Here is a 27,586-nt window from a genome sequence, read left to right as displayed (position 1 = left end):
ATGCAAGGGAAGAAAAAAAGGGAAAAGATTGCATTTCAGATTGAGGTGTGAGCAGCAGCGGCAACACTGAACAGCCTGACAGCATCAGTGACTTTAAGTCAGTGTGCTTGGGTCCTAACACTTCAGTTAGAAATGAGATCTACAGAAAGCCCCGGGGGTTTTCTGGTTCCAAATAGTATTCCTTGCCATGCTAATCTATGGCTAGTAAAGAGAAAGACCAGCGTCTAAGAATCTGTGTCCATGGACTCCATGCCAACCTGGACCAGCGGGCACCTCCCCGCTCCAGCGGACTGTGCCTCTGTTCTGGGACATGAGCATTTTCTGAGGGAAAAGACATTGCCCAGGTGACCCCAACCAGTCTAGCTTCCCCCACGGAAAACACCATGGAAAATAACATTTTACTTGGGAAAAAGCCACAGCAGCAGCAATCACTTTTATTCCTATGAATACCCAGGGAGACCAAGTTCCCCAGCATCAGTCAGCCCAGCTGGCAGCGCTCCTAATCCGTGTGACACTTGTGTCGTCCTGTGTCGGTGATGAGAGTGACTGCCTCGGCCACACAGGGAAGACGCGTTTCCTCGGGTGCTGGCACAGTTATGGCTGCCCCGACAACTCTGTTTCCTTTAGGAGCACATGGAGCTGGCAACAGGAGCTCTGCCCACTGTAGGAAGAACAGGAGGAAGGGGAGTAGGTAAAGCAACGCAGTGCTGGGAAAGCCATGCCTGACACCTTCCCAGCCGAAAAACCCTTTGGTAGCTTAGGGCCCTGGCAGGGGCAAGGCAGTTCCCAGCCCAGAATCTTGCTGTGCTTCTATCAACTCCTTGTTTCCCTCTGGGGCAGATAGTCTTTCCTCCTCTGAGTGATAAGACAACGGGAAAGTTTCCTTTGTGGAAAGCAACCAGGGCAAAAGGCTCCATCTATAGCTTCCACGCCTGTTAGCTCTGGAGGGAGTCAAGCTTTGAGACTCCATCATTCCAACATGCACACAGCCAGCTGGGTATATGCTGGCAAGCGAGGAGCACGCGACGGCAAGACTCTGCGAATGCCTGCACTGTGCAGTGGGGATGACAGAGCCCTGAGCAAGCTCTTGATGAGCTGCCCCAGCCCCAAAGCAGCAAAGCCCCCTCCTCAGCACAGCTCCCTGCTGCCTCCAGCGCCTGTGCTAGCTTCTCTGCTTGAGCCACACGTGCTGCAGAGCTGTGCCAGCCCCGCCGTGATCCTTGTTAGCGCAAGCTGATATATGGCTAAGCAGATCTAAGAGCACATTGCTGCCGAAACGGGCAATCCCACTTCCTCCTCCTGCCACCACCAGCCGCCACTTCCTCAACGTCTGATCCATGATCACAAACTGCAGGCTGGGCCAGTTCGACTTGGGGATCAAGTGCAAAACTAATCCTGCCAAAACCTGAGCCCAAACTGATACAGGCAGCCAGCACCCTGGGGCCAAGCAGGGCACAATCCCGTCCTGAGAACCTGGGTGATAGCCAGGGAGCGATTCCCGGGGTCTACAGGGCTTGGTCCTGGTCCAGCTGCGCCACAGCCTGCACAAGGTCCTGCACAACCAGGTCCACGTCTGCCCGGGTGGTGTCTCGCCCTACGCTCAGCCGCAAGGCATTCTGCGCCACGTTGTAGGGGATCCCGCAGCTGAGCAGAATTGAGGAGGGCCTGAAACAGACATGAGGGTGAGTGGGTTTAACTCGAAGGCTGAGGAAGCACGTGCGTCACCAGAAAGCTTCACCAAGCCGTAAGAGGGAGCACATCTGCAGATGCACACCAGGCAAACCTGTCTCCTGCACAGTGCCCTGCTCCCTTTCCAAAGGCACCTGCTCCCACTGGGCTTGTTGCCCTACGATGGATCTGGTTCTTTCCCTCCAAGGAAGAACCTCTCCCATGTCCCCATGGGTTGGCAGCTCTGCCATGTCTACAGGGCATTGCTCTAGACCAGGCCAAAAGCACCTGCTGTCCTCACACACCCCCAAAGGAGCCTGCTGGAGACTTAAATTGGGCTTGAGCAGGTGAGCCAGGTACACACGGACATAAGGCAGACTCTCTTCTGGCAGTGCCAGGCATTGAAGTGTACTTCCAAGCTCACCTGGATCCCCAAAGCCAGGAGGGACAAAGTCCTTCCAAGCAGCAGTCAAGCGTTCCAGTTGTGCCTCCTGCAATAACCTCCTTCGCAGCCCTTCAGCCCCTCTGGAAAGCTCTGCACCCTTGGGTGCCGCTCCAGGTGCCGCTGCCCACAGCTACCAACGGTCACTTTCCCTGTCCTGTTTCCCTCCCTCCCACCCGCACTCCTCTGAGAAGACACCCTGGGCCTGGCAAAGCCAGCTGCTTACCGATCCCCTTTCTCAGAGTGGCAGGCAGCCCCAACGCTGGCAAGAAGCATCTTGCAGTGAGACAGCACCCTTCGCCCTGCAGCACACACAAGCAGAGGTCTCCCAGCGCCCAGGCTCTCCCAGGGCTGCTGCCTGCCTCATCTCCCTGCCCAAGCCACGGCCGAGCGCCCGCCGGTCTCTAGCTGCAGGGTGCTGTGCAGGACAGGTGCTTGCCTCCATGGGCACCATCACGGGGCAGTGGTGGGGTAAGAGCTACCTTGAAGGCCTGGGCCCAGGATTGAGAAGTTAGAGGTGTTGCAGAGTCGCTTGGAGCCTGTAAAGTGGCTGTTGAGGTGGATCCTCTGCTTCCCAAAGGCGGCCTGAGAAATCAGAGGGCTGTGAACTGCTCTGGGATCATGAGCAGCTCTGTCCTGATGAGGAGGTGGCAGGGCCAGAGGGACATACCCACCCTGGCTCCAGGCCCCACACTCTGCAGGCTGAGACCCTGGGAGGGGAAAGACAAACAGGAACCAGGTCTGCTCACCTCCAGTCTGGCCTCCAGGTAATCCCGAACATCCCGCATATGAGCCTCGTAGGCCTCCCAGTTCTTGCTCACTAACTCTGCAGCCTGAGGAAAGAAAACCCAGACAGGCTCCATCAGCGACCCCCTGACACCTCCCTCCACGTGCAGCCCCCTGGCATGTGAGTCCAGCCTGGGAACAGCCTCTGCAATTGCCAGGTCCCCAGCATCCCCCAACAGTCTCTCGGTGCCTTGCACCACATGAGCTGCGTGACTGCCCACTGCCAGGGCTGCAAAGCCTGCAGCAAGTGCTCCGAAGCACCTCCTTTAACTGGCACCAGAAAGCCCCATCTCCTTTCCTGGTAGTTCGCCCGCCCTCCTGCACCCCGAGATTGTCAATTCTAATGACCGGGGAGCACAAGTGACTGTCTCCATGCTGGCTCCGCCATGCAGCACCCCCAGGGAACCGCTCACCCATGACTTACCTGGCCAAGGCCGGCGATCATTGGGGTGTTCTCAGTGCTGGAAGGGAAGAGGGAGCAGTGAGTTATTTCTCCGGACCAGAAACCCAACCTCGGGGCACAGACATTCCCCACGTGGGACCCCTCACTGCTGGCAGGGGGTCCTGGACACCTCTCTGAGGTGGTTGGGAAGGGGGCGGTTCCACCCTGTGGTTCCTCCCGTGGCAAAGCCTGTGCACCAGGCTCCCACAGTTCCCACACATGGATCCATCTCCCTGCGCTGGGCTGCCTGCCCCAGGGCTGGCAGGTGACACAGCTGCCAGTTCAGCTCGGACCAAGTAGCCACGCGTGGTTTGGCCACCAGCCCAAGGTCCAGCTCTCTGGGCCACACCCAGCCACCTTACCCTGGCCGGAAACTCCTCTCCTGTCCCCCTCCGAAGAGCATGGGGTGCAGTGGGGTGGTGGTGCCGGGGCCACACACATACAGCGCGCCAATCCGTGGGCCGTAGAACTGTGGGGAGAAACAGCTGCAGTGACCCTGGAGACACTGCCAGCTGTCCCTTTCCTGTACTCCTGCCCAAATCCGAGTGCCCTCCAGTGCTGACCCCTGCCCATCTCACAGGCACAGGCTGCTGCAGAGTTGTCCCCTGCCCTTGGCCTCCTCCTGCTCCCCCTTCCAGACAGGTCTCCCTGACTCGCAGGAGCCTTGTCACCCAGCTGAAGACTGTCTTCAGAGCACCATCCAGCAGGAAAACTTTGGCCACTGATGAGGTATCAAGCTGTGGGGGGCACCCAAAGTCTCCCTGGCACCCCAATAGAGATGTCTTAGAGGGTGAACAGCAGCTGGGCCATGTGAACAGGGCCATACCTTGTGTCCCACAATGGTGAGGTAGTCCACCCCCAGCTCCTGCACGTCCACACGCCCCTTGCCAATCATCTGCGCCGCATCCGTGTGCACCAGGATCCTGGGCAGCCCCTCCACCGCTCTCCGCTGATTAAGAGCATGGACGCGCTGGCTCAGCTCCGCGACAGGCTGGCGGGAGGGAAGAGGGTCTGCGTCCCAGGGACCGTCTGCTCCCCCTTATCAAGCACCTTTTTGCGAGGATGTCCCCACCCTGTGCCACTTGCTGCCCACAGACTCACCATGATGACCCCAGTCTCATTATTGGCCAACATGATGGAAACCAGGCAGGTGGTCGGCCGGATGGCGGCAAAGACGTCATCTACCTCAGCACGCCCGCTTCGTGGGGACACAGGCACGAAGGTGGTTTCTTCAAGCCAAGAAACAAGCCCTGAGGTTTGCTGGGAAGCCCGACAGTGCCCAGGGCTGCCTGCGCCCCACTGAGCGGGCAGGAAAGTTGTGTGGGTAGCTGGTGCGCAGGCAGAGACCATGGCGGCTCTTGGGGCCGGCCTTGAATGCCAACAGGGTAATGCACCCAGCTTGAGGGAATGGGGGCACTATGTGGGGAGTCAGTGCCCTTTGCGGGGAGAAAGGGGAACATCATGGAGCAAGCGGGTCTCCACCCTCCTCCACAAAAATGCCAGCAGAGAAACCCCCCCCTCGGAAACCCCAGTCTGCGGCCAGACATCCCCAGCATGTCCCCTGTGGTCCCTCTGCCGCTCACCCGCCAGGCTCTCCTTCACCAGCTGCTCCAGTGGCAGGCGGATGGAGTCGTGCTCCACGCTCGACGTCACAATGTGCGGTGTCCCCCAGCTGTCCCCCAGCCTGGCCTGGCTTTCGTGGAAGTGCCTGCGGGCAGTGTGGATCACCATGTTGTTTGCCTGAAGAGAGGAAGGCAGAGGGGAAAATGAAGGCCCAGAGGGAGCACAGCGCCCTTCGTCCCCACCCTCCTCATCGCTGCTTGCTTGAGAGGAGGTGGCGGGCAGGGGCGGCCAGGAAGGGGGGTCACCGCCCCGCACAGAGATCGCGGCCACTCCCACCTCTGTGCCCCCTGAGGTGAAGACAATGTCCTCCGGCCGGCCTCCCACCATCCTCGCCAGGCTTTCCCGAGCACTGCCGATGAGCTCCTTTGCCTTCCTGCCTGCGGGATGAGGCCCGGCAGCTCTGCCATGGGCTCCCATGGCCACGGGGCTTGGCCCAGCCACAGCAGGGAGCTAACATGGCAGCTCCCCCAGGTCCCTACCTGCAGGGTGGGAGCTGCTGGGGTTGCCCCAGGCCTGGCACATGGCATCCCGCACAGCCTGGGCCGCCTCGGGGGCCAGGGGGGTGGTGGCGTTGTGGTCCAGGTAGACCCTCCTGCGGGGGGCACGTGGCAGGTGAGGGGGGCTGTGGGGCGGGGAGGGGGGGGACGGGGCAGGGCGGGGTCTCACCCCTCTGATGTGTCGTGCCGCGCCTCCGCCGGCTCCGTCCCAGCGCCCATTGCTGCTGTCACTGTCGCCGTCCTGCTGCCACCACCGCCCTGGCACCACGGGGCACAGACGTGTGGGTGCCCACGGCAGGGACCAGCCTGCTGCCCTGCCTGCCCCACCGCCACGGCACCACCAATCAGCTCCCTCCTGCCTGCCCCACCGCCACGGCACCACCAATCAGCTCCCTCCTGCCTGCCCCACTGCCATGGCACTACCAATCAGCTCCTTCCTGCCTGCCCCACGGTCAAGGGACCCACCAATCAGCTCCCTCCTGCCTGCCCCACTGCCATGGCACCACCAATCAGCTCCCTCCTGCCTGCCCCACTGCCGTTGTGTCCACCAATGAGCTCCCTCCCTCCTTTCCCCCCCCATCACGGCACTGACCAATCGGCTCCCTCTCTCCTGCCCAACAATAATAGCACCCGCCAATCAGCTCCCTCCTTCCTCCCTTTCCCGCCGCCATGACGTCCGCCCGCCAATCGGCTCTCCGTCGCCTGGGCAGCGGCCAATCAGCTCCCGCCATCCTCGCGGCCCGCACTGCGCCCGCCCATTAGCCGGGGGACCCCGAGCCCGCGGGGCTCCCATTGGTCCCCGGCAGCCGGCGCTCGCGGCGAAGCCAATCGGCTCCGTCCGGGGTCCGCGCGGGACCCCTCCTCCCCCCCGCCAGCGGGCGCCGGAGGGGCGGGGCCGCCAGCGCGCGGGGTGGGGGGTGTCGGGGCCGCGGCACCGCCGCGCGCTCACTCTCACGCGCCGCTCCCTCCTCCCCGCGCGGCCAATCCCGCGGCTGGTGCCGCCGCGCCGGGCGGAAGGGGCAGCCGCGAGGCGGAGCGCACTTCCGGCGCGCACGGTCGAGACGCGAGCGGCGGGGGCGGCCCTTCCGGGAGAGGGCGGGCGGGAGCCGCCGCGCTGCTGCCCCTCTCCAAGATGGCGGCGGCAACCTCGGCCTGTTCCCCCCGCTCCTTCCTGCGCAGGCTCCGCAGACCCCCCTCCAAGATGGCGGTGAGCCCCGGGGAGGGGAGGGGCCGGGCCGGGGGCAGGGCGCGCCAGGCTCCACCGACCCCCGCCCGGGGCCCGCGGCCCGCAGGAGGCCTCAGGCGGGGCGGGCGGGTGGCGCCCGGGGCCTTCCCGGCACCGTGCCGTGACTCAGCGCTGCGGGGGGCCCCGGGCCGCGGGGGCGGGGGGCGGCCCGGGCTCCGCAGCCCCCGGTGGCGGTCCCGCAGCCCCCGGTGGCGGTCCCGCAGCCCCCGCCGCGCCCCCGCCTCCGGGAGCCGCCGGCCGAGGGGGGCCGAGGCGGCGGGAGGCCCGCGGGCCTGCCCGGGGCCCACGGCGGACCGTGTGTCCTCGGCGGGCCCGGGCCTCGTGGCTCCCCGGGCCGCCTCGGCCGGGGCGGCGGAGGGGCCGAGCCGCGGCTGAAGAGCTGCGGGCTGCGATGCCACTCGCCCCGGCTCCCCGCGCCGCCTGCGCGGCCGGGAAAAGTGCCAGTCATGCTGCGGGGCAGGCCGGGCCTAGGCAGGGCCGCAGCGGGCTGCAATGAGTAATCCTCAGCTGAGGCCTCGGTGCTGCGGGGCGGTGTCTCCGTCGGGGGGCAGGGAGGGGTGGAGGGCACCGGGAGGGCGAGCTGGCGTTTCGGGGCCGCTCCCGGGGAGGGGGCAAGGCGAGAGGACCCGCGGGGGAAATGAGCTCGCCCGTTTTAGGCAGCCCCGTACCGGCGCAGGAGAAACTGTGCAGTGTTGCGGTGCAGCCGGTGTTGAGGCATGCCTGTCTTCGCGCATTGGCATTAAAGTCCGGCGCCCTAGGCGGTCTTGATTTGCTGTAATTTACAATATGAAGTCCAAAACCCAATTAAAAACTAATTAACATAAACAAACACACTATATTAGGCTTTAAGAACCGCACAGAGGAGCGAGATAGTCTCGATGTGCAGATGTTTAAATGGGCTGGGCTAACGCAGCAGCCGTCCAACAGCAACGGAGTACACCATTAAATCCCAGATCTTACTGGTCTGAGCCCGTTTTCTCATCTTTTTTTTTTTTTTTTTCCCTCCTTGTCTTTCAGATTATGTCATAACTACAAGATAAACAAGCAGTGATGGAATCACTGGACACCGAGGTGAGAGCACGGAAGACTCTGGGGACTGTTGAATATGTAGAGTCTTCGGGTTTCACCCAGGGAATACTGCCAACCAAGAAGGATGTGGTTCAGAATATGCTGTATTTATTGCAGCCCAAGAGAGCTGGCCAGGCCCAGCGGTCCAAAGAGGATGCGGCCCAGTTGCTCGCTGAGCACCTGCAAGAGCACTGGTTGGTTTGCAACTTGCACACCATCGCGACGCAAAATATAAAGAAACTTATCCTCAAAATGTACGAGGAGTTTACCAGATTGTATCAGACCAGAAAGCAGAGACAGAACCAAGCTTTTACTGAGCGAGCAGACAAATTCAATGAGACTTCGGAGAAGCTCTTTGACGTATTTTGTATGGACACACAGATGAGAAATAAACTGGAGGAATACAGTGGAATAAAAATGACTAGCATCGAGTGGAAATTTCTTGAAGATCAAAGAAGCGAAAGAAAAATGTACTATGAAGATTTCACAGACAAGCAAGAATTGAAGATGATGGAAAGAAGACAAAAGATACAATGTCTGGAGCACTTCAGAAAACTCGCCAAGGAGGAGAAGGAAGGAAACAAAGCGAAGGAAATGAAATATAAAAATGACGAGCAATCAGACGAAGGCACGAGTGTGGATGAATCCTACCCCGCGGAGGAGGAGAACGGCGGGGCTCCGGCCTTTTCACTGCGGGGCAGAAGGAAGCGCCGGTGCACCGCGATTTCTGCAAGCACCGCCATGCCCTTGGAGTGCCAGCATATACGGATGAGCATCAGGAGAGTTAGGCCTGGGTTTTATGAGACTGTGGAGAAGGTCGAAAACTGCTAGCGCATGTCGCGGTCAGCAGGCAGAGCTGCTGGAGTATGAGGTGGCAATGCACACGTTAGGCAAGTTTGAAATCCCACCATCAATTGGAAGTGATTGTTGTAGATCCCCAAGCCAGAGCTCAGGAACATCCTGCCTCCAGGGAAGAGCACTGGGATGACAACAGCGGCAAGGACTAAAACACATGAATTTGGAAGGATACGTAGTCAGCAGCTAATGATGTGAAGGCTCAAACATAGCAGATGATCTAAAGTTACGTAGCATATAAGCCTCTTCTTCCAAGGTCCTGTCTACATCAGTGGGTTTTTGGAAGTCTCTCACCCATTTCTGAGCCAGTGGTGGCCTAACAGTATGAAACAGGACTCTGATTTACTGCAGGGAAATAACTTGGACTTGTTGCCAATAGAAAATTTGTGTGCTGAAAAGCCCTAACTCCTGCTGTTTTCGGTGAGAGTGAAAGGTGCTCGGCCCCTTTCAGCAGAATTTGGCATTTCTGTGAGGAAGGAAGCTGGTTTTCAGCTTGTATTACCCAGTCCCGGAGAGGCACCCTGTGGTTTTGTGGAGGGATTGCTCTCTTGCTTGAGGAGGGGGAGAGAGAGATCAGGAGACATTTGAATGCTTTGGCTGTAAAAGCATTGTTGATTCTGAATGTTTTATTCTAGATTCTATTTTAATGACGTTTCCTTGACCAGGATAAACCTTCCCATAATTGGATGAGTTTAACGTGAAGTCCCTAATCTAGGATCTGAGGTGTGAATCCTAAATGAAGTGGTAATGTTTTATCTTCTGGGGGGGTAAGGTAGGGGGAAGGATGCAAATTGCGTTATTTAGTTTTAAGATGGGGAGAATTTTATAAACTGTTATCCTGCCTTCTCAGGATATAGGGAAGAAAAAGCCTTCCCAGGTGTGGGTAGCTGTGGTATTTACAGCAAAAGGCACCTGAATCTGGGCTTGCTTTTCCATGCCCTGAGGTCCGTGCAGACCAGCAGGGTGGAAACGGTAGTTTTCCACCCAGAGTTTGCTTGAACAAAGTGTAACCCTCTTGCCCACGTACATCCTGAGCAGTGACGTGTCTGTGATTTTAGATACCTGCAGTACAAGGGTATCGGCCATTTTTAGTTAGAGTTGCTTTACTGGTTTTTAAAGATGAGAGACTTGGAACTTTCAGTGAAACCCAGTGCTGGAGATCTCTCTGGTGAGATTTCCAAACCTTGCCAGACTACACTGAAAATTAAAAGCCCCAAGTCTCTATTTGTCCACAGAAGTTCTCTGGTAGAAAGAGTGCAAACTTGCCTGGTTTTCAAATTTACCTTTCAGTGTGAATGTTGGTTTCCCCACTCCAGTATCTCAGCTTTTTCCCCCGTTTCTTTCCTCTCCGTCCTGCACATCGTTTTACTGACATTAACTCGTGCTGTTTCATTCTTTGGCTTTTGCTCCCTTTAACAATAAATGCATGTACGAATAATTTTGACAGTTCCTTTACTTCTGATGAATCAGTTCTTGGACTGCTTTGAAGTCCTATGCCAAAGGAGGAATGAAACGTAAATTAGCTGCTGGTCCGATTGGGACACAGCAGAGCTAGCGAGCGCAAAAGGCGGTGGCAGCCCTGGCCTGGCTGCTCAGGCAGCCTCTGGCGTACCTCTGCTCCGTCCCTCCGCCTACGGACAGATCCGTCCGGCTCCGAGCGATGCATCGGCTTCCCAGTGACCTTGCTCGTTAGTAATTGCCGGGATCCGTATTCTGTGTCTCTGAGAAGTTCTTCATGGTAAGTTGCTCCAAAATATTTAGTGAACTCGGTGTATTCTGCATCACTCGTAGTGTCGTTACAGGTTTGATAGCACGCACCCATGTTCTGCAACACCCTTCAGCCTCCGCTGCTTGAGAGCTTGCAGCCCTCTCTCCTCCTCTCTCTGATGTGCTTCACTGACTTCCCTGTGCAAATTATGTCACGTTTAAACTATTTGCCTTCCAGCCCTGAGGTGCTGGACTTGAGCCTCTCACTGGGCTTTTACACCAGCAGCTCTGTTTCAGCAGGGAATATAGCCAAGCTCGGACCTCGCCGAAGTAGAATTTTTTTAATAACTGCTGTAAACCCCCCTTTGTATTACAAATATAGCTGACAGTATAAATGCTCATGTGTAAAGCAAATCCACCAGGGTTGACTCGAATATGGAACACAGCTGTATAGTGCTTTATGATTTTCAGGGAATTTAAGGTTGTCAAATCTGACTTCCTGTATACCACAGGGAATTACATTTCATTCAGAAGCCCCACACTCAGCCTACTAGTTTCAGTTTAACTGATGTGTCTTACAGAAAGTCAAGCTGAAGACATCAGAAGTCTGCTGTCTTCCTCAGTTATACACTTAGTGGTTTGTCACCTTCACTGTTTCTAGAAAGAAAAAAAAAACCAAAACAAAAAAAAAGTCCAACCATCTTCTAGGCTGTGATTCCTTTCATGACATCTTGTACAGGCTGAGCAGCGTTTATTGCATTTAAATCATACTTGTTTTTTTAACTGGGTTTGACTGTGGATAGAGCCAAAGCCTGGCTCTGTTTCTGCTGCAACAGGGGGAAAATTTCTAAATGATGTATTCTGATTACTCTTCTTTGGGACCATGGTGCCTTTTTAATCAGGACAGTAAATCTTGTCCCAGGATTCTGTACTTTTGTACGTTAACAGTTGTTGACTTTCCTTTTTTGGTGTGTCCCAAATAAATTAATGTAACATACCTCTGGGCTTTTGTTTCTTCTTTCTAAAGGGGGAGGAAAGAGGAAACTGAAGCTAAAATAAATCTCTACTCCAGCTCTCCCTCCCAGGCTCTTGCAGGAGCAGCTGTGAAGCGTGCAGGTGGACCTGCTCTCATCCGGACTGCATGGGGCAGTGGTAGGGAAGCTGCTAGAAATGGGAGTCTAGGATGAGGGCCCCACCTGGAGCCCTTTTTTAACCAAAAATGCTGGAGCCTGGAGCAGCCGAAGGTAAGGGGAGAGGGATGAAACCTGTGCATGGTGGCAGCGTTTCACTTGGGCTCTCGGTGAGCTGCAGGCATGGGGAGATCAGTATTGGAGACAAGGGCGGGGGGTGCCCTGCCTTCCTGGGGTGATACCACAGGTGGGTTCCCCACTTCTGACTGTGATTCAGGGGCGTGTTGTATGAGATGAGCACGGGGCAGGTGGTGTCCAAGAGACACGCAGGGCGATGGTTCGCACCATGGGACCTCGGTGTGGAAGGGAAATGGGAAAGGAAGAAATGCTGGAAAGGGTGCGTTTGCTTCAACAGCTTTTTGTGGGAGGAAGGAATCGAGGGCTACAAATGCTTTTGATGGATGCTGGGTTGGTGATTTAACTGGGCATTTGAGGAGAAACATCTTCAGTCTTCGCAGTCAGATGTGAGCTCAAATTGAGCTCGCCTACCTTGAACCTTTCGCTCTGATTTCTGCAAGGGGAGCAATAGAAAAGAGAGGGCATCCCAAAACCTGAGCGTGGCCAGGCTCCCCTGTGCCCCAGCCTTGGGCCCTTGCAGCCAGGCAGGGCTTGTGCCAGCCCCAGGGAGGGTTTTACACCCCTCTGAAAGCTGACTTTTCACAGCCCTTACAAATACCTTACAGCTGCCAAGGTCTGCTCTAAGCGAGGTTGTACAGAAATACCCATCTGATTTCCCAGGATGTACGTGCCTCTTCACATGGCACCTGGCAGCTGCTGCTCTGCCCCCTGCGTAGCGTCTCAGAAAGGGGAAGGAACATGAGAAAAACAACCCAAAATGCAAATTGTTGCACCACTGAGCAGGCTGGATGTGGAAAAAAATCTGTCTGTGATTCAGAGCACAGAAACAGTCACAAAGTTGGAATTTAAAACAAGTCCGAGCCCAGCACTGTGGGCACACAGCTGGCGGCTGCGTTGAGCAGCACCTGCCCATGAAGGAGCTCCTGTAACTGCTGGTGGTGGGCATGGGGAGGGGAAAGCCACTGCCTGCCCCTGCAGCAGGCGCTGGAGCCTTGTCCTGGAGGTGCCGGAGAGCTTAACACAGGGTGATGGTGACAAATTGTGGCTCTGCAGGTTGGACACTGAGGAAAACAGTTTTCCTGGGAAGGGTGGAACAGACTTGTGCTCAGCGCCTGTGGCCAGGCTGTGGTGGATCTCCAGGAGGGGAGATGAACCTCCCGTTTTGCCTGACACCCATGTTTTGTCCCCTGGGTGGGCGCATCGGGCAGGTGGTGATGAAGCCATCCCCACCATGGCAGCGCTGGATACCGAAATCCCAGCATGGAGCACGGCAACCCAGCACAGCACCTGCCCAACCCCCATCCCACAGCTCCCAGTGTCTCCACAGGAAAAGTCACCCCAAATCCTGAAAGGAGCTTCAGGGTGAGCGTTTCTGCGGGTAAACACATTAATTCATTAAGCAGAAATGTATGAGGGTATTTTCTGCTCTTGCGGAGGGTGTTGTCTTGTTATTCTTCCCGAGTTTCTGGACAGCAGCTGCCTCCTCCTGGCACGGCTTTGGAGCCAGTGGATACCGCTCCAGTCTTTTAGGATTTACTGGTAACTGTCCCTACCCGTATTGCCTTGCTCTGTGCAATGGAGCTTCCCCTCTTGCACCCCTTTCCCATCCCACTCAGGTTGGATTTTGCTGTACAGCGGGCATCAGGCACTGCCTTGCAGTGTGGGGACAGCTCTGCACAGCCATGGCACCCTCAGCTGAGCCTTCCAGGCAGCAGGGACACGTCTCTGGAGGGAGAGAGGCTGCAAATTAATCCTGGGGAAATCCCAAACGTTTGGGAACAGGGATGGGAGCTTTGGAGCTTTTTCTTTCCTGGATGCCTGGTACAGAGCAGCGAGACCCCCAGACTTTTATATGCCAGATGCTCCCAAGGAGCCAGTTTCTCCCGGCTTGAAGTTTTTTACAGCTGCATATTTCCAGTGAAATCACTTTATTGCCCAATTTCCCGGAGTGGGCAATGATAGAGCTGCTGGCAGCGCCTGCCCAGGTAATCCCCAGGCTCACTCCTGGGGCTGCTGTCACTCTGGCAGGCTGGAGGGCAGCAGTGTGATGCTTCAAGCAGGTTGTTTGCTTGGTCAGCATCCGTAATTGTACCCAAATGCACATTTGTAGAGTTTCTTTGGTGTCAGTGCTTTCCTGCTGGCCCGCAGAAGGTGGTTTGCAGGTAGCCGGGGCAAATATTCCCATTTTCCCCCACTGTTGAGACGTTACTTCCCACGTGCTCCCATGGCTGAGTTTCTGGATGAGAGAAGCAGGTGTTGCGGAAAGTCCAGAAATTTTGGGGCGATGCCTGGCTGACTGCAGGGATGACACAGGGCCCCTGTGCCAGCACCCCGGCTGCACCCTTCTCCCCAGCCACCATGGGGTGGTCACCGTGGGATTGGGTGTCCTTCACCAGCAGTGGCAGCTATGTCACACCAGCTACTGATGCCCCAGGCTGGGGAGCAGCCTAACCCCCAACCGGGGCTGAGGACGCAGTGGTACTGTGGAGGCAAGCCCAGCCATGCCGCAGGGACAGCCGGTGGCGGGAGGGGTGATCTCAGGTTACGCAGCCTCGTACAGAAATGAGTGGGGCCGCAGGATCGTGACGAGGTTCCCACTGTTGGCGGCTGGGGCTTATTAAAGGGGAGCGTCAGGGCGGGCTGCTCGGCCCTGGCAGTGTCCCCGCAGCATGGCGGGACTGGGGGGTGAGGGAGACCTGCGGCACCTGCTGAAGCTGCACCGCACTGAGATCGCCATGGCAGTGGACGATGTCTTCCCGCTGCTGCATGGCCTGGCTGACCATGATGTTGTCCCCGAGCATGTCTTCAAGGTGAGGTCATGGGGTGGGAGATGATGTCCGTGCCGCAGGGACTGGGGCTGGCTGGCAGCACCGGGATGTGTGCCGATGGGCCACGGTGGCACTGGCAGGAGACGCTGAGCCGGACAGAGCGGGAGGGCTCCCACCGTGCTTTCCACGCGCTGCTCACCTGGCTGCTGGGCCGCGATGCTGCTGCCGTCCGTGACTTCTGGGCTGTCCTCTTCAAGGACTACAACCTGGAGCGGTACACCCGGCTCCGGCCCCTCCGCGGTGCCTTCCCCAGAGGTAGGAGGGGGACGGACCGGGGGGACTGGCACCCCAGGGGGCTGCCAGAGGGCAGGGGTGACGCCTGGGGCCAGTTGTGCCTGTCCCTCTCCCTGTCCCCTTTGCAGAGGTGGAGCTGGGCCGGCAGCACCGTGGCAGGCGCCTCTCCCCCAGCCCCACAACGCCAGCCCTGCACAGACCCCAAGGCAAGAGGAAAGCCCCCGAGGACCGGGATGGGGCTCGAGTGGCGCAGCCCTCCCCGCGGCACACCGCCAGCCCCGGTACAGAGACCCAGAGTGGGATGGAAATGGGGTGGGGCGCTGGAGGTGTCCCTGAGGTGCAGTGGGGTGCTGTCCCCCCCGATGCCCACCCTCATAACCCCACAGGGCCCCTGGCAAAGGCAAGGACTGTGAAGAAGCCAGAGGGCATGGATGTCCCCCGCACCCCTCGTGCCAGCGGTGAGTGCCGAACCCCCCCTGGGGCAGTGTCTGCCTGTGCACCCTGTTTGCCTGCAGTTGAGGGCAGGGGCGGCTGCCCGCCCTGCTGAGCCGCCCCCCTGCCTGCAGCCCTGCAGGCAGTGGCCGCCTCGGTGCAGAGAGCAGTGGCCGTGGCGGGCAGTGAGGTGCCTATCACTCGCGGGGCCGTCGAAGGCATCCTTATCAAACACGTGTTGGAGCCGGGTAGGTGCAGCCCAGTCCAGCTGACCTCCTGCCCAGTTTAGCTCCCAAATTCAGAAGCCACCCCCAGGCAGGGGGGTGGTGGGGAGGGGGCCCCACTGGAGCGGCTCTTGGCCTCTCTTGCAGGCAGCTCCAAGATGGGCAGCAAAGCTGGGGACGAGCCATATGCCCCGGCCATCTGCGAGGAGCCAGGGGTCAGGAGCAGAAGCCGCAGCCTGAAGCCACCCACCCGGCCCAAGGCATCCCAAAGTGTATGCTGCACCCCCCAGCACCTGCTTTCACCCCTCCTTTGCAGCTGCCTGAGGCTGCAGTGGGGGATTGTCCCTGCCTGGCAGCATGGCCATGGCCTGGGGGCATCCCACTGCACCAGGCTGTCCCAGCAGCTCCCCCAAACCCCTTTCATGTCTCACCTGCAGAGCGGGGAGCCCCGACTGCACCCCCAGGGCCGGCTGCCAGCGCCTGCCATTCACACCCAGGACCTCACCCCCCACCAGGTGAGCCCCAGCATGTCAGCACCCTGAGAGTCACCTGGTGAGCTGGGGGCTGTTGGGGTGTCCCTGGCATGCCCCTTTGGTCTGGCTGAGCACAGGCAACCTGGGGCTCAGCTGATGGGGGTCACCAGGCCTGAAAAGGGTTGGTGTGTTTGGTGCGGGGTGGGTGATGTGGGGGTAGAGGGGGCGGTGGGCGATGGGGTCCCCTGCCAGCACGAGCCCTGCCACAGCCATGGGTGCAGACTGTCCGCCGGCGCCACCCAGGGTGGTGGTGGCAGTGACCCCCTGCCCACTCCCCCGGGGCAGGAGAACGAGGACGAGTGCGCAGCGTGCGGTGACGGTGGCGAGCTCATCTGCTGCGACGGCTGCCCCAGGGCCTTCCACCTTGCATGCCTGGTGCCCCCGCTGCCCCGTGTCCCCAGGTGAGCCCTGGGGTGCCATGGGGACCCCAGTGGCCCCTGGCTGTCCCTCACCACCCCACTTGCGCGGTGCAGCGGGACGTGGCAGTGTGGCTCCTGTGTGGCAAGTGCAGCTGAGCCAGGCCAGCTGGGGGAGGCAGATGTGGCTGCGGAACGACCCCCCGAGATCCCAGGGGAGGAGGCATGCGGCACCCGGCGGGGTGGAGGTGACAGGAGCGTCTGCGGCCGCTGCTTAACCCGAATCCCCGCATCCCGACACTGCCCCACAGCCAGCGGGGACCCGAGGTGAGCCCCCCACCATCCCCCACATCCTGGCCTTAAATCCCTCTCCCTGGAGGGGGGCTGCCCTGATGGTCTGTGTCACCCCCCATCGATTGTAGGGGACTGCTGCTCTGCACATCCTGCATGGGCACCTTGGACACAGGCAGCCTGGAGAGCACTGCAATGACTGGCGACCACCTGCTACAGGCAGCGAAGGTCAGTACAACCAGTGCCCAGCCCCAGTGGAGGGAAACAGGCTGGGTGAGGCGGCAGTACTGGGTACGAAGGGCATGATGAAGAGCGATGGCTCAGGCTGGGTAAGGGATGGGCTGACTGTAGCTGGAGGTGAGGCAGTGAAGCTGTGCTGGAGGGGCCGTGAGCTCAGGCTGCAGCAGGTGAGGGGTTGAACCTGGTCACCAGCCCTGACCCAAAGGGGTGCAGGCAGAGGGCAGGCAGGAAAGCTGGCAGGACATGTCTGCTCCCGCAGGCAGAGGATGGCTCCCCCGGCAGCGACCCCGTGCTAAGCAGGGATGAGCTTGATGCGCTCCTGGGTGAGGTAAGGCACTCAGGGGGACACCAACAGGCAGAGTCAATCCACAGGGGACCACATCTCTGATGTGACCCACTGGGTGACGTCAAGCCATGGGCAAGGCATGGAGAGCTGGGACAGCACAGGGGAGCAGGGAGTGGGATGGAACGGCAGAGTGACCCCCTGGGGCTGTCCCGCAGGGCGCCTGGGATGGGATCCTGCAGTGGGCATTCCAGAGCATGGTACGGCCTCTCGAAGACACCGATGGCCTCTTCGCCTAGTGCATGCTGCCATGGCAGCAGCCCCCACAGTACATGCGATGGAGGAAAAGGCTGTGGGGTGGCTATGGCGTGAGAAAGACAAAAGCAGCGCGGTGCCCTGAAAAAAGTTACACCATAAAACCAAGCAACAACGCCACTAGCTTGCCAAATTACACAGACAACTCCAAAAAGTAGGTTACTGCCAATGACTCTTGAAAAAGCATGTGCACAGGAAAATGATCACAAAAAACATGGAATGGGGAAGAAAAAATAAAAAAAGGAACTTCAATAAACACTGAAATAAAAAAACTTAGACCACAGAGGAAAGAAAAAGCATACAGCACCCACCAAACTGACCCTCGACAACACCCACCAAAAAACCCCAAAACAACTCCCTGTCCCCTCAACAAAATCCCCCCCAAAAATTAAGGCCACCATGGGCACCCTGAAACGATCCCAAGCCAACGGCAAAAGCCTACAGCTCCCGGTATTCCCAGGCGGTCTCCCATCCAAGTACTAACCGGGCCCGACCCTGCTTAGCTTCCGAGATCAGACGAGATCGGGCGTTCTCAGGGTGGTATGGCCGTAGGCACCAACCCCCTCCCCCGACAACAGCCCTCGCCTGTAGCCACGCCACCCTCTCACCCCTCGCTACAGCCCCACCGACCCACGGGGCAGGGTGCTGGGCAACCCTGGCGCACACCTGCCCCACCACCACCACCCGCAGCAACACACGCACATACCCACACACACACCTGACCCTCCGCAACACGACAACACCAAAACGGGGGCCGCCCCCGCACCCCCCTCCCAACAGCAAAAGCCTACAGCACCTGCTATTCCCAGGCAGTCTCCCATCCAAGTACTCAACGGGCCCGATCCGCCTCCCTTCCGAGATCAGATGAGATCGGGCGTTCTCAGGCTCCTATGGCCGTGGGCACCCCCTGATCCGCCCTCAGCCCTCTCACCTAACCGCCACCACGCTCCTACCCCACGCTACAGCCCCACCGACCCACGGGGCGCGGCACTGGGCAACCACGACGCACACCCACCTCACCACAATGACCAACAGCAACAACTCCACGTACCCCCACCCGACACACACACCAGCCCCCTGCCCCGCCAACAGCCCTCTCACCTAACTGCCACCATGCTCCCACCCCACGCTACAGCCCCACCGACCCATGGGGCAGGGCGCCGGGAAACCCCGGCGCACACCCGCCCCACCACCACCACCCACAGCAACACACGCACATACCCACACACACACCTGCCCCTCCGCAACACCAAAACAGTGGCCGTCCCAGCATGCCCCAGGCCCCGCAGCCAACGGCAAAAGCCTACAGCACCCGGTATTCCCAGGCGGTCTCCCATCCAAGTACTAACCGGGCCCGACCCTGCTTAGCTTCCGAGATCAGACGAGATCGGGCGTTCTCAGGGTGGTATGGCCGTAGGCACCAACCCCCTCCCCCGACAACAGCCCTCTCCTGTAGCCACGCCAACCTCTCACCCCTCGCTACAGCCCCACCGACCCACGGGGCAGGGTGCTGGGCAACCCTGGCGCACACCTGCCCCACCAACACCACCCGCAGCAACACACGCACACACCCCCACACACACCTGACCCTCCGCAACACGACAACACCATAACGGGGGCCGACTCCGCACCCCCCTCCCAACAGCAAAAGCCTACAGCACCTGCTATTCCCAGGCAGTCTCCCATCCAAGTACTCACCGGGCCCGATCCGCCTACCTTCCGAGATCAGATGAGATCGGGCGTTCTCAGGCTCCTATGGCCGTGGGCACCCCCTGATCCGCCCTCAGCCCTCTCACCTAATCGCCACCACGCTCCTACCCCACGCTACAGCCCCACCGACCCACGGGGTGCGGCACTGGGCAACCACGACGCACACCCACCTCACCACTATGACCAACAGCAACAACTCCACGTACCACCCCCCGACACACACACCAGCCCCCTGCCCCGCCAACAGCCCTTTCACCTAACTGCCACCACGCTCCCACCCCACGCTACAGCCCCACCGACCCACGGGGCGCGGCACTGGGCAACCACGACGCACACCCACCTCACCACAATGACCAACAGCAACAACTCCACGTACCACCCCCCGACACACACACCAGCCCCCTGCCCCGCCAACAGCCCTCTCACCTAACTGCCACCATGCTCCCACCCCACGCTACAGCCCCACCGACCCACGGGGCGCGGCACTGGTCAACCACGACGCACACCCACCTCACCACAATGACCAACAGCAACAACTCCACGTACCCCCCCCCCGACACACACACCAGCCCCCTGCCCCGCCAACAGCCCTCTCACCTAACTGCCACCATGCTCCCACCCCACGCTACAGCCCCACCGACCCACGGGGCGCGGCACTGGGCAACCACGACGCACACCCACCTCACCACAATGACCAACAGCAACAACTCCACGTACCCCCCCCCCGACACACACACCAGCCCCCTGCCCCGCCAACAGCCCTTTCACCTAACTGCCACCATGCTCCCACCCCACGCTACAGCCCCACCGACCCACGGGGCGCGGCACTGGTCAACCACGACGCACACCCACCTCACCACAATGACCAACAGCAACAACTCCACGTACCCCCACCCGACACACACACCAGCCCCCTGCCCCGCCAACAGCCCTCTCACCTAACTGCCACCACGCTCCCACCCCACGCTACAGCCCCACCGACCCATGGGGCAGGGCGCCGGGAAACCCCGGCGCACACCCGCCCCACCACCACCACCCACAGCAACACACGCACATACCCACACACACACCTGCCCCTCCACAACACCAAAACAGTGGCCGTCCCAGCATGCCCCAGGCCCCGCAGCCAACGGCAAAAGCCTACAGCACCCGGTATTCCCAGGCGGTCTCCCATCCAAGTACTAACCGGGCCCGACCCTGCTTAGCTTCCGAGATCAGACGAGATCGGGCGTTCTCAGGGTGGTATGGCCGTAGGCACCAACCCCCTCCCCCGACAACAGCCCTCTCCTGTAGCCACGCCACCCTCTCACCCCTCGCTACAGCCCCACCGACCCACGGGGCAGGGTGCTGGGCAACCCTGGCGCACACCTGCCCCACCACCACCACCCGCAGCAACACACGCACATACCCACACACACACCTGACCCTCCGCAACACGACAACACCAAAACGGGGGCCGCCCCCGCACCCCCCTCCCAACAGCAAAAGCCTACAGCACCTGCTATTCCCAGGCAGTCTCCCATCCAAGTACTCACCGGGCCCGATCCGCCTCCCTTCCGAGATCAGATGAGATCGGGCGTTCTCAGGCTCCTATGGCCGTGGGCACCCCCTGATCCGCCCTCAGCCCTCTCACCTAAACGCCACCACGCTCCTACCCCACGCTACAGCCCCACCGACCCACGGGGCGCGGCACTGGTCAACCACAACGCACACCCACCTCACCACAATGACCAACAGCAACAACTCCACGTACCCCCCCCCCGACACACACACCAGCCCCCTGCCCCGCCAACAGCCCTCTCACCTAACCGCCACCACGCTCCTACCCCACGCTACAGCCCCACCGACCCACGGGGCGCGGCACTGGGCAACCACGACGCACACCCACCTCACCACAATGACCAACAGCAACAACTCCACGTACCCCCCCCCGACACACACACCAGCCCCCTGCCCCGCCAACAGCCCTCTCACCTAACCGCCACCACGCTCCCACCCCACGCTACAGCCCCACCGACCCACGGGGCGCGGCACTGGGCAACCACGACGCACACCCACCTCACCACAATGACCAACAGCAACAACTCCACGTACCCCCACCCGACACACACACCAGCCCCCTGCCCCGCCAACAACCCTCTCACCTAACTGCCACCACGCTCCCACCCCACGCTACAGCCCCACCGACCCATGGGGCAGGGCGCCGGGAAACCCCGGCGCACACCCGCCCCACCACCACCACCCACAGCAACACACGCACATACCCACACACACACCTGCCCCTCCGCAACACCAAAACAGTGGCCGTCCCAGCATGCCCCAGGCCCCGCAGCCAACGGCAAAAGCCTACAGCACCCGGTATTCCCAGGCGGTCTCCCATCCAAGTACTAACCGGGCCCGACCCTGCTTAGCTTCCGAGATCAGACGAGATCGGGCGTTCTCAGGGTGGTATGGCCGTAGGCACCAACCCCCTCCCCCGACAACAGCCCTCTCCTGTAGCCACGCCACCCTCTCACCCCTCGCTACAGCCCCACCGACCCACGGGGCAGGGTGCTGGGCAACCCTGGCGCACACCTGCCCCACCACCACCACCCGCAGCAACACACGCACATACCCACACACACACCTGACCCTCCGCAACACGACAACACCAAAACGGGGGCCGCCCCCGCACCCCCCTCCCAACAGCAAAAGCCTACAGCACCTGCTATTCCCAGGCAGTCTCCCATCCAAGTACTCACCGGGCCCGATCCGCCTCCCTTCCGAGATCAGATGAGATCGGGCGTTCTCAGGCTCCTATGGCCGTGGGCACCCCCTGATCCGCCCTCAGCCCTCTCACCTAACCGCCACCACGCTCCTACCCCACGCTACAGCCCCACCGACCCACGGGGCGCGCCACTGGGCAACCACGACGCACACCCACCTCACCACAATGACCAACAGCAACAACTCCACGTACCCCCACCCCGACACACACACCAGCCCCCTGCCCCGCCAACAGCCCTCTCACCTAACTGCCACCACGCTCCCACCCCACGCTACAGCCCCACCGACCCATGGGGCAGGGCGCCGGGAAACCCCGGCGCACACCCGCCCCACCACCACCACCCACAGCAACACACGCACATACCCACACACACACCTGCCCCTCCGCAACACCAAAACAGTGGCCGTCCCAGCATGCCCCAGGCCCCGCAGCCAACGGCAAAAGCCTACAGCACCCGGTATTCCCAGGCGGTCTCCCATCCAAGTACTAACCGGGCCCGACCCTGCTTAGCTTCCGAGATCAGACGAGATCGGGCGTTCTCAGGGTGGTATGGCCGTAGGCACCAACCCCCTCCCCCGACAACAGCCCTCTCCTGTAGCCACGCCACCCTCTCACCCCTCGCTACAGCCCCACCGACCCACGGGGCAGGGTGCTGGGCAACCCTGGCGCACACCTGCCCCACCACCACCACCCGCAGCAACACACGCACATACCCACACACACACCTGACCCTCCGCAACACGACAACACCAAAACGGGGGCCGCCCCCGCACCCCCCTCCCAACAGCAAAAGCCTACAGCACCTGCTATTCCCAGGCAGTCTCCCATCCAAGTACTCACCGGGCCCGATCCGCCTCCCTTCCGAGATCAGATGAGATCGGGCGTTCTCAGGCTCCTATGGCCGTGGGCACCCCCTGATCCGCCCTCAGCCCTCTCACCTAAACGCCACCATGCTCCTACCCCACGCTACAGCCCCACCGACCCACGGGGCGCGGCACTGGGCAACCACGACGCACACCCACCTCACCACAATGACCAACAGCAACAACTCCACGTACCCCCCCCCCGACACACACACCAGCCCCCTGCCCCGCCAACAGCCCTCTCACCTAACCGCCACCACGCTCCTACCCCACGCTACAGCCCCACCGACCCACGGGGCGCGGCACTGGGCAACCACGACGCACACCCACCTCACCACAATGACCAACAGCAACAACTCCACGTACCCCCCCCCGACACACACACCAGCCCCCTGCCCCGCCAACAGCCCTCTCACCTAACCGCCACCACGCTCCCACCCCACGCTACAGCCCCACCGACCCACGGGGCGCGGCACTGGGCAACCACGACGCACACCCACCTCACCACAATGACCAACAGCAACAACTCCACGTACCCCCACCCCGACACACACACCAGCCCCCTGCCCCGCCAACAGCCCTCTCACCTAACTGCCACCACGCTCCCACCCCACGCTACAGCCCCACCGACCCATGGGGCAGGGCGCCGGGAAACCCCGGCGCACACCCGCCCCACCACCACCACCCACAGCAACACACGCACATACCCACACACACACCTGCCCCTCCGCAACACCAAAACAGTGGCCGTCCCAGCATGCCCCAGGCCCCGCAGCCAACGGCAAAAGCCTACAGCACCCGGTATTCCCAGGCGGTCTCCCATCCAAGTACTAACCGGGCCCGACCCTGCTTAGCTTCCGAGATCAGACGAGATCGGGCGTTCTCAGGGTGGTATGGCCGTAGGCACCAACCCCCTCCCCCGACAACAGCCCTCTCCTGTAGCCACGCCACCCTCTCACCCCTCGCTACAGCCCCACCGACCCACGGGGCAGGGTGCTGGGCAACCCTGGCGCACACCTGCCCCACCACCACCACCCGCAGCAACACACGCACATACCCACACACACACCTGACCCTCCGCAACACGACAACACCAAAACGGGGGCCGCCCCCGCACCCCCCTCCCAACAGCAAAAGCCTACAGCACCTGCTATTCCCAGGCAGTCTCCCATCCAAGTACTCACCGGGCCCGATCCGCCTCCCTTCCGAGATCAGATGAGATCGGGCGTTCTCAGGCTCCTATGGCCGTGGGCACCCCCTGATCCGCCCTCAGCCCTCTCACCTAAACGCCACCATGCTCCTACCCCACGCTACAGCCCCACCGACCCACGGGGCGCGGCACTGGGCAACCACGACGCACACCCACCTCACCACAATGACCAACAGCAACAACTCCACGTACCACCCCCCCGAAAAACACACCAGCCCCCTGCCCCGCCAACAGCCCTCTCACCTAACCGCCACCACGCTCCTACCCCACGCTACAGCCCCACCGACCCACGGGGCGCGGCACTGGGCAACCACGACGCACACCCACCTCACCACAATGACCAACAGCAACAACTCCACGTACCCCCCCCCCGACACACACACCAGCCCCCTGCCCCGCCAACAGCCCTTTCACCTAACTGCCACCATGCTCCCACCCCACGCTACAGCCCCACCGACCCACGGGGCACGGCACTGGTCAACCACGACGCACACCCACCTCACCACAATGACCAACAGCAACAACTCCACGTACCCCCACCCGACACACACACCAGCCCCCTGCCCCGCCAACAGCCCTCTCACCTAACCGCCACCACGCTCCCACCCCACGCTACAGCCCCACCGACCCACGGGGCGCGGCACTGGGCAACGACGACGCACACCCACCTCACCACAATGACCAACAGCAACAACTCCACGTACCCCCACCCGACACACACACCAGCCCCCTGCCCCGCCAACAGCCCTCTCACCTAACTGCCACCACGCTCCCACCCCACGCTACAGCCCCACCGACCCATGGGGCAGGGCGCCGGGAAACCCCGGCGCACACCCGCCCCACCACCACCACCCACAGCAACACACGCACATACCCACACACACACCTGCCCCTCCACAACACCAAAACAGTGGCCGTCCCAGCATGCCCCAGGCCCCGCAGCCAACGGCAAAAGCCTACAGCACCCGGTATTCCCAGGCGGTCTCCCATCCAAGTACTAACTGGGCCCGACCCTGCTTAGCTTCCGAGATCAGACGAGATCGGGTGTTCTAAGGGTGGTATGGCCGTAGGCACCAACCCCCTCCCCCGACAACAGCCCTCTCCTGTAGCCACGCCACCCTCTCACCCCTCGCTACAGCCCCACCGACCCACGGGGCAGGGTGCTGGGCAACCCTGGCGCACACCTGCCCCACCACCACCACCCGCAGCAACACACGCACATACCCACACACACACCTGACCCTCCGCAACACGACAACACCAAAACGGGGGCCGCCCCCGCACCCCCCTCCCAACAGCAAAAGCCTACAGCACCTGCTATTCCCAGGCAGTCTCCCATCCAAGTACTCACCGGGCCCGATCCGCCTCCCTTCGAGATGAGATGAGATCGGGCGTTCTCAGGCTCCTATGGCCGTGGGCACCCCCTAATCCGCCCTCAGCCCTCTCACCTAACCGCCACCACGCTCCTACCCCACGCTACAGCCCCACCGACCCACGGGGCGCGCCACTGGGCAACCACGACGCACACCCACCTCACCACAATGACCAACAGCAACAACTCCACGTACCACCCCCCCGACACACACACCAGCCCCCTGCCCCGCCAACAGCCCTCTCACCTAACTGCCACCATGCTCCCACCCCACGCTACAGCCCCATCGACCCACGGGGCGCGGCACTGGGCAACCAAGACGCACACCCACCTCACCACAATGACCAACAGCAACAACTCCACGTACCACCCCCCGACACACACACCAGCCCCCTGCCCCGCCAACAGCCCTCTCACCTAACCGCCACCACGCTCCTACCCCACGCTACAGCCCCACCGACCCACGGGGCGCGGCACTGGTCAACCACAACGCACACCCACCTCACCACAATGACCAACAGCAACAACTCCACGTACCACCCCCCCGAAACACACACCAGCCCCCTGCCCCGACAACAGCCCTCTCACCTAACCGCCACCACGCTCCTACCCCACGCTACAGCCCCACCGACCCACGGGGCGCGGCACTGGGCAACCACGACGCACACCCACCTCACCACAATGACCAACAGCAACAACTCCACGTACCCCCCCCCCGACACACACACCAGCCCCCTGCCCCGCCAACAGCCCTTTCACCTAACTGCCACCACGCTCCCACCCCACGCTACAGCCCCACCGACCCACGGGGCACGGCACTGGTCAACCACGACGCACACCCACCTCACCACAATGACCAACAGCAACAACTCCACGTACCCCCACCCGACACACACACCAGCCCCCTGCCCCGCCAACAGCCCTCTCACCTAACCGCCACCACGCTCCCACCCCACGCTACAGCCCCACCGACCCACGGGGCGCGGCACTGGGCAACCACGACGCACACCCACCTCACCACAATGACCAACAGCAACAACTCCACGTACCCCCACCCGACACACACACCAGCCCCCTGCCCCGCCAACAGCCCTCTCACCTAACTGCCACCACGCTCCCACCCCACGCTACAGCCCCACCGACCCATGGGGCAGGGCGCCGGGAAACCCCGGCGCACACCCGCCCCACCACCACCACCCACAGCAACACACGCACATACCCACACACACACCTGCCCCTCCACAACACCAAAACAGTGGCCGTCCCAGCATGCCCCAGGCCCCGCAGCCAACGGCAAAAGCCTACAGCACCCGGTATTCCCAGGCGGTCTCCCATCCAAGTACTAACCGGGCCCAACCCTGCTTAGCTTCCGAGATCAGACGAGATCGGGTGTTCTCAGGGTGGTATGGCCGTAGGCACCAACCCCCTCCCCCGACAACAGCCCTCTCCTGTAGCCACGCCACCCTCTCACCCCTCGCTACAGCCCCACCGACCCACGGGGCAGGGTGCTGGGCAACCCTGGCGCACACCTGCCCCACCACCACCACCCGCAGCAACACACGCACATACCCACACACACACCTGACCCTCCGCAACACGACAACACCAAAACGGGGGCCGCCCCCGCACCCCCCTCCCAACAGCAAAAGCCTACAGCACCTGCTATTCCCAGGCAGTCTCCCATCCAAGTACTCACCGGGCCCGATCCGCCTCCCTTCGAGATCAGATGAGATCGGGCGTTCTCAGGCTCCTATGGCCGTGGGCACCCCCTAATCCGCCCTCAGCCCTCTCACCTAACCGCCACCACGCTCCTACCCCACGCTACAGCCCCACCGACCCACGGGGCGCGCCACTGGGCAACCACGACGCACACCCACCTCACCACAATGACCAACAGCAACAACTCCACGTACCACCCCCCCGACACACACACCAGCCCCCTGCCCCGCCAACAGCCCTCTCACCTAACTGCCACCATGCTCCCACCCCACGCTACAGCCCCATCGACCCACGGGGCGCGGCACTGGGCAACCAAGACGCACACCCACCTCACCACAATGACCAACAGCAACAACTCCACGTACCACCCCCCGACACACACACCAGCCCCCTGCCCCGCCAACAGCCCTCTCACCTAACCGCCACCACGCTCCTACCCCACGCTACAGCCCCACCGACCCACGGGGCGCGGCACTGGTCAACCACAACGCACACCCACCTCACCACAATGACCAACAGCAACAACTCCACGTACCCCCCCCCCGACACACACACCAGCCCCCTGCCCCGCCAACAGCCCTTTCACCTAACTGCCACCATGCTCCCA

The 27,586-nt window shown here is 61.2% G+C and overlaps 3 protein-coding genes, 8 non-coding genes and 6 pseudogenes across 16 annotated transcripts; 2 read left to right on the top strand and 15 right to left on the bottom strand.

Moving 5' to 3' along the window:
- Positions 1 to 418: 418 nt before the first annotated feature.
- Positions 419 to 6,474, bottom strand: SCLY (selenocysteine lyase). Of its 5 annotated transcripts, none has more exons than XM_076341721.1 (14): positions 6,408 to 6,474; positions 5,628 to 5,716; positions 5,441 to 5,553; positions 5,238 to 5,338; positions 4,922 to 5,078; positions 4,440 to 4,567; positions 4,165 to 4,329; positions 3,701 to 3,807; positions 3,321 to 3,357; positions 2,860 to 2,943; positions 2,593 to 2,695; positions 2,337 to 2,412; positions 1,474 to 1,665; positions 594 to 661 (listed from the first exon to the last, which is right to left on the bottom strand). In XM_076341721.1, the coding sequence occupies exons 2-13, from the start codon at positions 5,675 to 5,677 to the stop codon at positions 1,506 to 1,508; spliced, it is 1,281 nt and encodes a 426-aa protein (XP_076197836.1). In that variant the 5' UTR covers positions 5,678 to 5,716; positions 6,408 to 6,474; the 3' UTR covers positions 594 to 661; positions 1,474 to 1,505. The 5 variants fall into 5 exon arrangements, with proteins under 5 accessions (XP_076197834.1, XP_076197835.1, XP_076197836.1 ...); XM_076341717.1 differs by lacking the exon at positions 6,408 to 6,474 and adding an exon at positions 5,800 to 5,821; XM_076341720.1 differs by lacking the exons at positions 1,474 to 1,665; positions 2,337 to 2,412 and having other exon boundaries at positions 546 to 661; positions 6,408 to 6,452.
- Positions 6,475 to 6,536: 62 nt separating this feature from the next.
- On the top strand, positions 6,537 to 11,331 carry LOC143162044 (uncharacterized). 2 transcript variants are annotated; one of them, XM_076341722.1, is made up of 2 exons: positions 6,537 to 6,665; positions 7,722 to 11,331. In XM_076341722.1, exon 2 carries the CDS (start codon positions 7,755 to 7,757, stop codon positions 8,601 to 8,603), a length of 849 nt encoding a protein of 282 aa, XP_076197837.1. In that variant the 5' UTR covers positions 6,537 to 6,665; positions 7,722 to 7,754; the 3' UTR covers positions 8,604 to 11,331. The 2 variants fall into 2 exon arrangements, with proteins under 2 accessions (XP_076197837.1, XP_076197838.1); XM_076341723.1 differs by lacking the exon at positions 6,537 to 6,665 and adding an exon at positions 7,152 to 7,200.
- A 2,940-nt stretch (positions 11,332 to 14,271) lies between these two features.
- Positions 14,272 to 17,322, top strand: AIRE (autoimmune regulator). Its single transcript, XM_076343296.1, has 12 exons — positions 14,272 to 14,412; positions 14,511 to 14,685; positions 14,793 to 14,945; positions 15,051 to 15,122; positions 15,231 to 15,344; positions 15,468 to 15,592; positions 15,758 to 15,835; positions 16,139 to 16,254; positions 16,327 to 16,536; positions 16,632 to 16,791; positions 17,000 to 17,068; positions 17,242 to 17,322. The coding sequence occupies exons 1-12, from the start codon at positions 14,272 to 14,274 to the stop codon at positions 17,320 to 17,322; spliced, it is 1,494 nt and encodes a 497-aa protein (XP_076199411.1).
- Positions 17,323 to 17,773: 451 nt separating this feature from the next.
- LOC143162696 (5S ribosomal RNA) lies at positions 17,774 to 17,892 on the bottom strand. The gene has a single exon (XR_012995783.1). It is a non-coding gene; the product is annotated as a 5S ribosomal RNA (ribosomal RNA).
- Positions 17,893 to 18,122: 230 nt separating this feature from the next.
- LOC143162702 (5S ribosomal RNA) lies at positions 18,123 to 18,240 on the bottom strand (annotated as a pseudogene).
- A 398-nt stretch (positions 18,241 to 18,638) lies between these two features.
- LOC143162692 (5S ribosomal RNA) lies at positions 18,639 to 18,757 on the bottom strand. Its single transcript, XR_012995780.1, has one exon. It is a non-coding gene; the product is annotated as a 5S ribosomal RNA (ribosomal RNA).
- A 230-nt stretch (positions 18,758 to 18,987) lies between these two features.
- Positions 18,988 to 19,105, bottom strand: LOC143162701 (5S ribosomal RNA; annotated as a pseudogene).
- Positions 19,106 to 20,185: 1,080 nt separating this feature from the next.
- On the bottom strand, positions 20,186 to 20,304 carry LOC143162690 (5S ribosomal RNA). The gene has a single exon (XR_012995778.1). It is a non-coding gene; the product is annotated as a 5S ribosomal RNA (ribosomal RNA).
- Positions 20,305 to 20,534: 230 nt separating this feature from the next.
- LOC143162634 (5S ribosomal RNA) lies at positions 20,535 to 20,652 on the bottom strand (annotated as a pseudogene).
- A 739-nt stretch (positions 20,653 to 21,391) lies between these two features.
- On the bottom strand, positions 21,392 to 21,510 carry LOC143162689 (5S ribosomal RNA). The gene has a single exon (XR_012995777.1). It is a non-coding gene; the product is annotated as a 5S ribosomal RNA (ribosomal RNA).
- Positions 21,511 to 21,740: 230 nt separating this feature from the next.
- Positions 21,741 to 21,858, bottom strand: LOC143162633 (5S ribosomal RNA; annotated as a pseudogene).
- Positions 21,859 to 22,257: 399 nt separating this feature from the next.
- LOC143162688 (5S ribosomal RNA) lies at positions 22,258 to 22,376 on the bottom strand. Its single transcript, XR_012995776.1, has one exon. It is a non-coding gene; the product is annotated as a 5S ribosomal RNA (ribosomal RNA).
- A 230-nt stretch (positions 22,377 to 22,606) lies between these two features.
- LOC143162631 (5S ribosomal RNA) lies at positions 22,607 to 22,724 on the bottom strand (annotated as a pseudogene).
- Positions 22,725 to 23,464: 740 nt separating this feature from the next.
- LOC143162687 (5S ribosomal RNA) lies at positions 23,465 to 23,583 on the bottom strand. Its single transcript, XR_012995775.1, has one exon. It is a non-coding gene; the product is annotated as a 5S ribosomal RNA (ribosomal RNA).
- Positions 23,584 to 23,813: 230 nt separating this feature from the next.
- On the bottom strand, positions 23,814 to 23,931 carry LOC143162630 (5S ribosomal RNA; annotated as a pseudogene).
- Positions 23,932 to 24,841: 910 nt separating this feature from the next.
- Positions 24,842 to 24,960, bottom strand: LOC143162699 (5S ribosomal RNA). The gene has a single exon (XR_012995786.1). It is a non-coding gene; the product is annotated as a 5S ribosomal RNA (ribosomal RNA).
- A 1,598-nt stretch (positions 24,961 to 26,558) lies between these two features.
- Positions 26,559 to 26,677, bottom strand: LOC143162614 (5S ribosomal RNA). Its single transcript, XR_012995726.1, has one exon. It is a non-coding gene; the product is annotated as a 5S ribosomal RNA (ribosomal RNA).
- Positions 26,678 to 27,586: the final 909 nt, after the last annotated feature.

This window comes from Aptenodytes patagonicus, chromosome 6 (genome assembly GCF_965638725.1).
Source record: "Aptenodytes patagonicus chromosome 6, bAptPat1.pri.cur, whole genome shotgun sequence".
NCBI lineage: Eukaryota > Metazoa > Chordata > Aves > Sphenisciformes > Spheniscidae > Aptenodytes > Aptenodytes patagonicus.
This window is presented reverse-complemented; position numbering and strand designations above follow the sequence as displayed.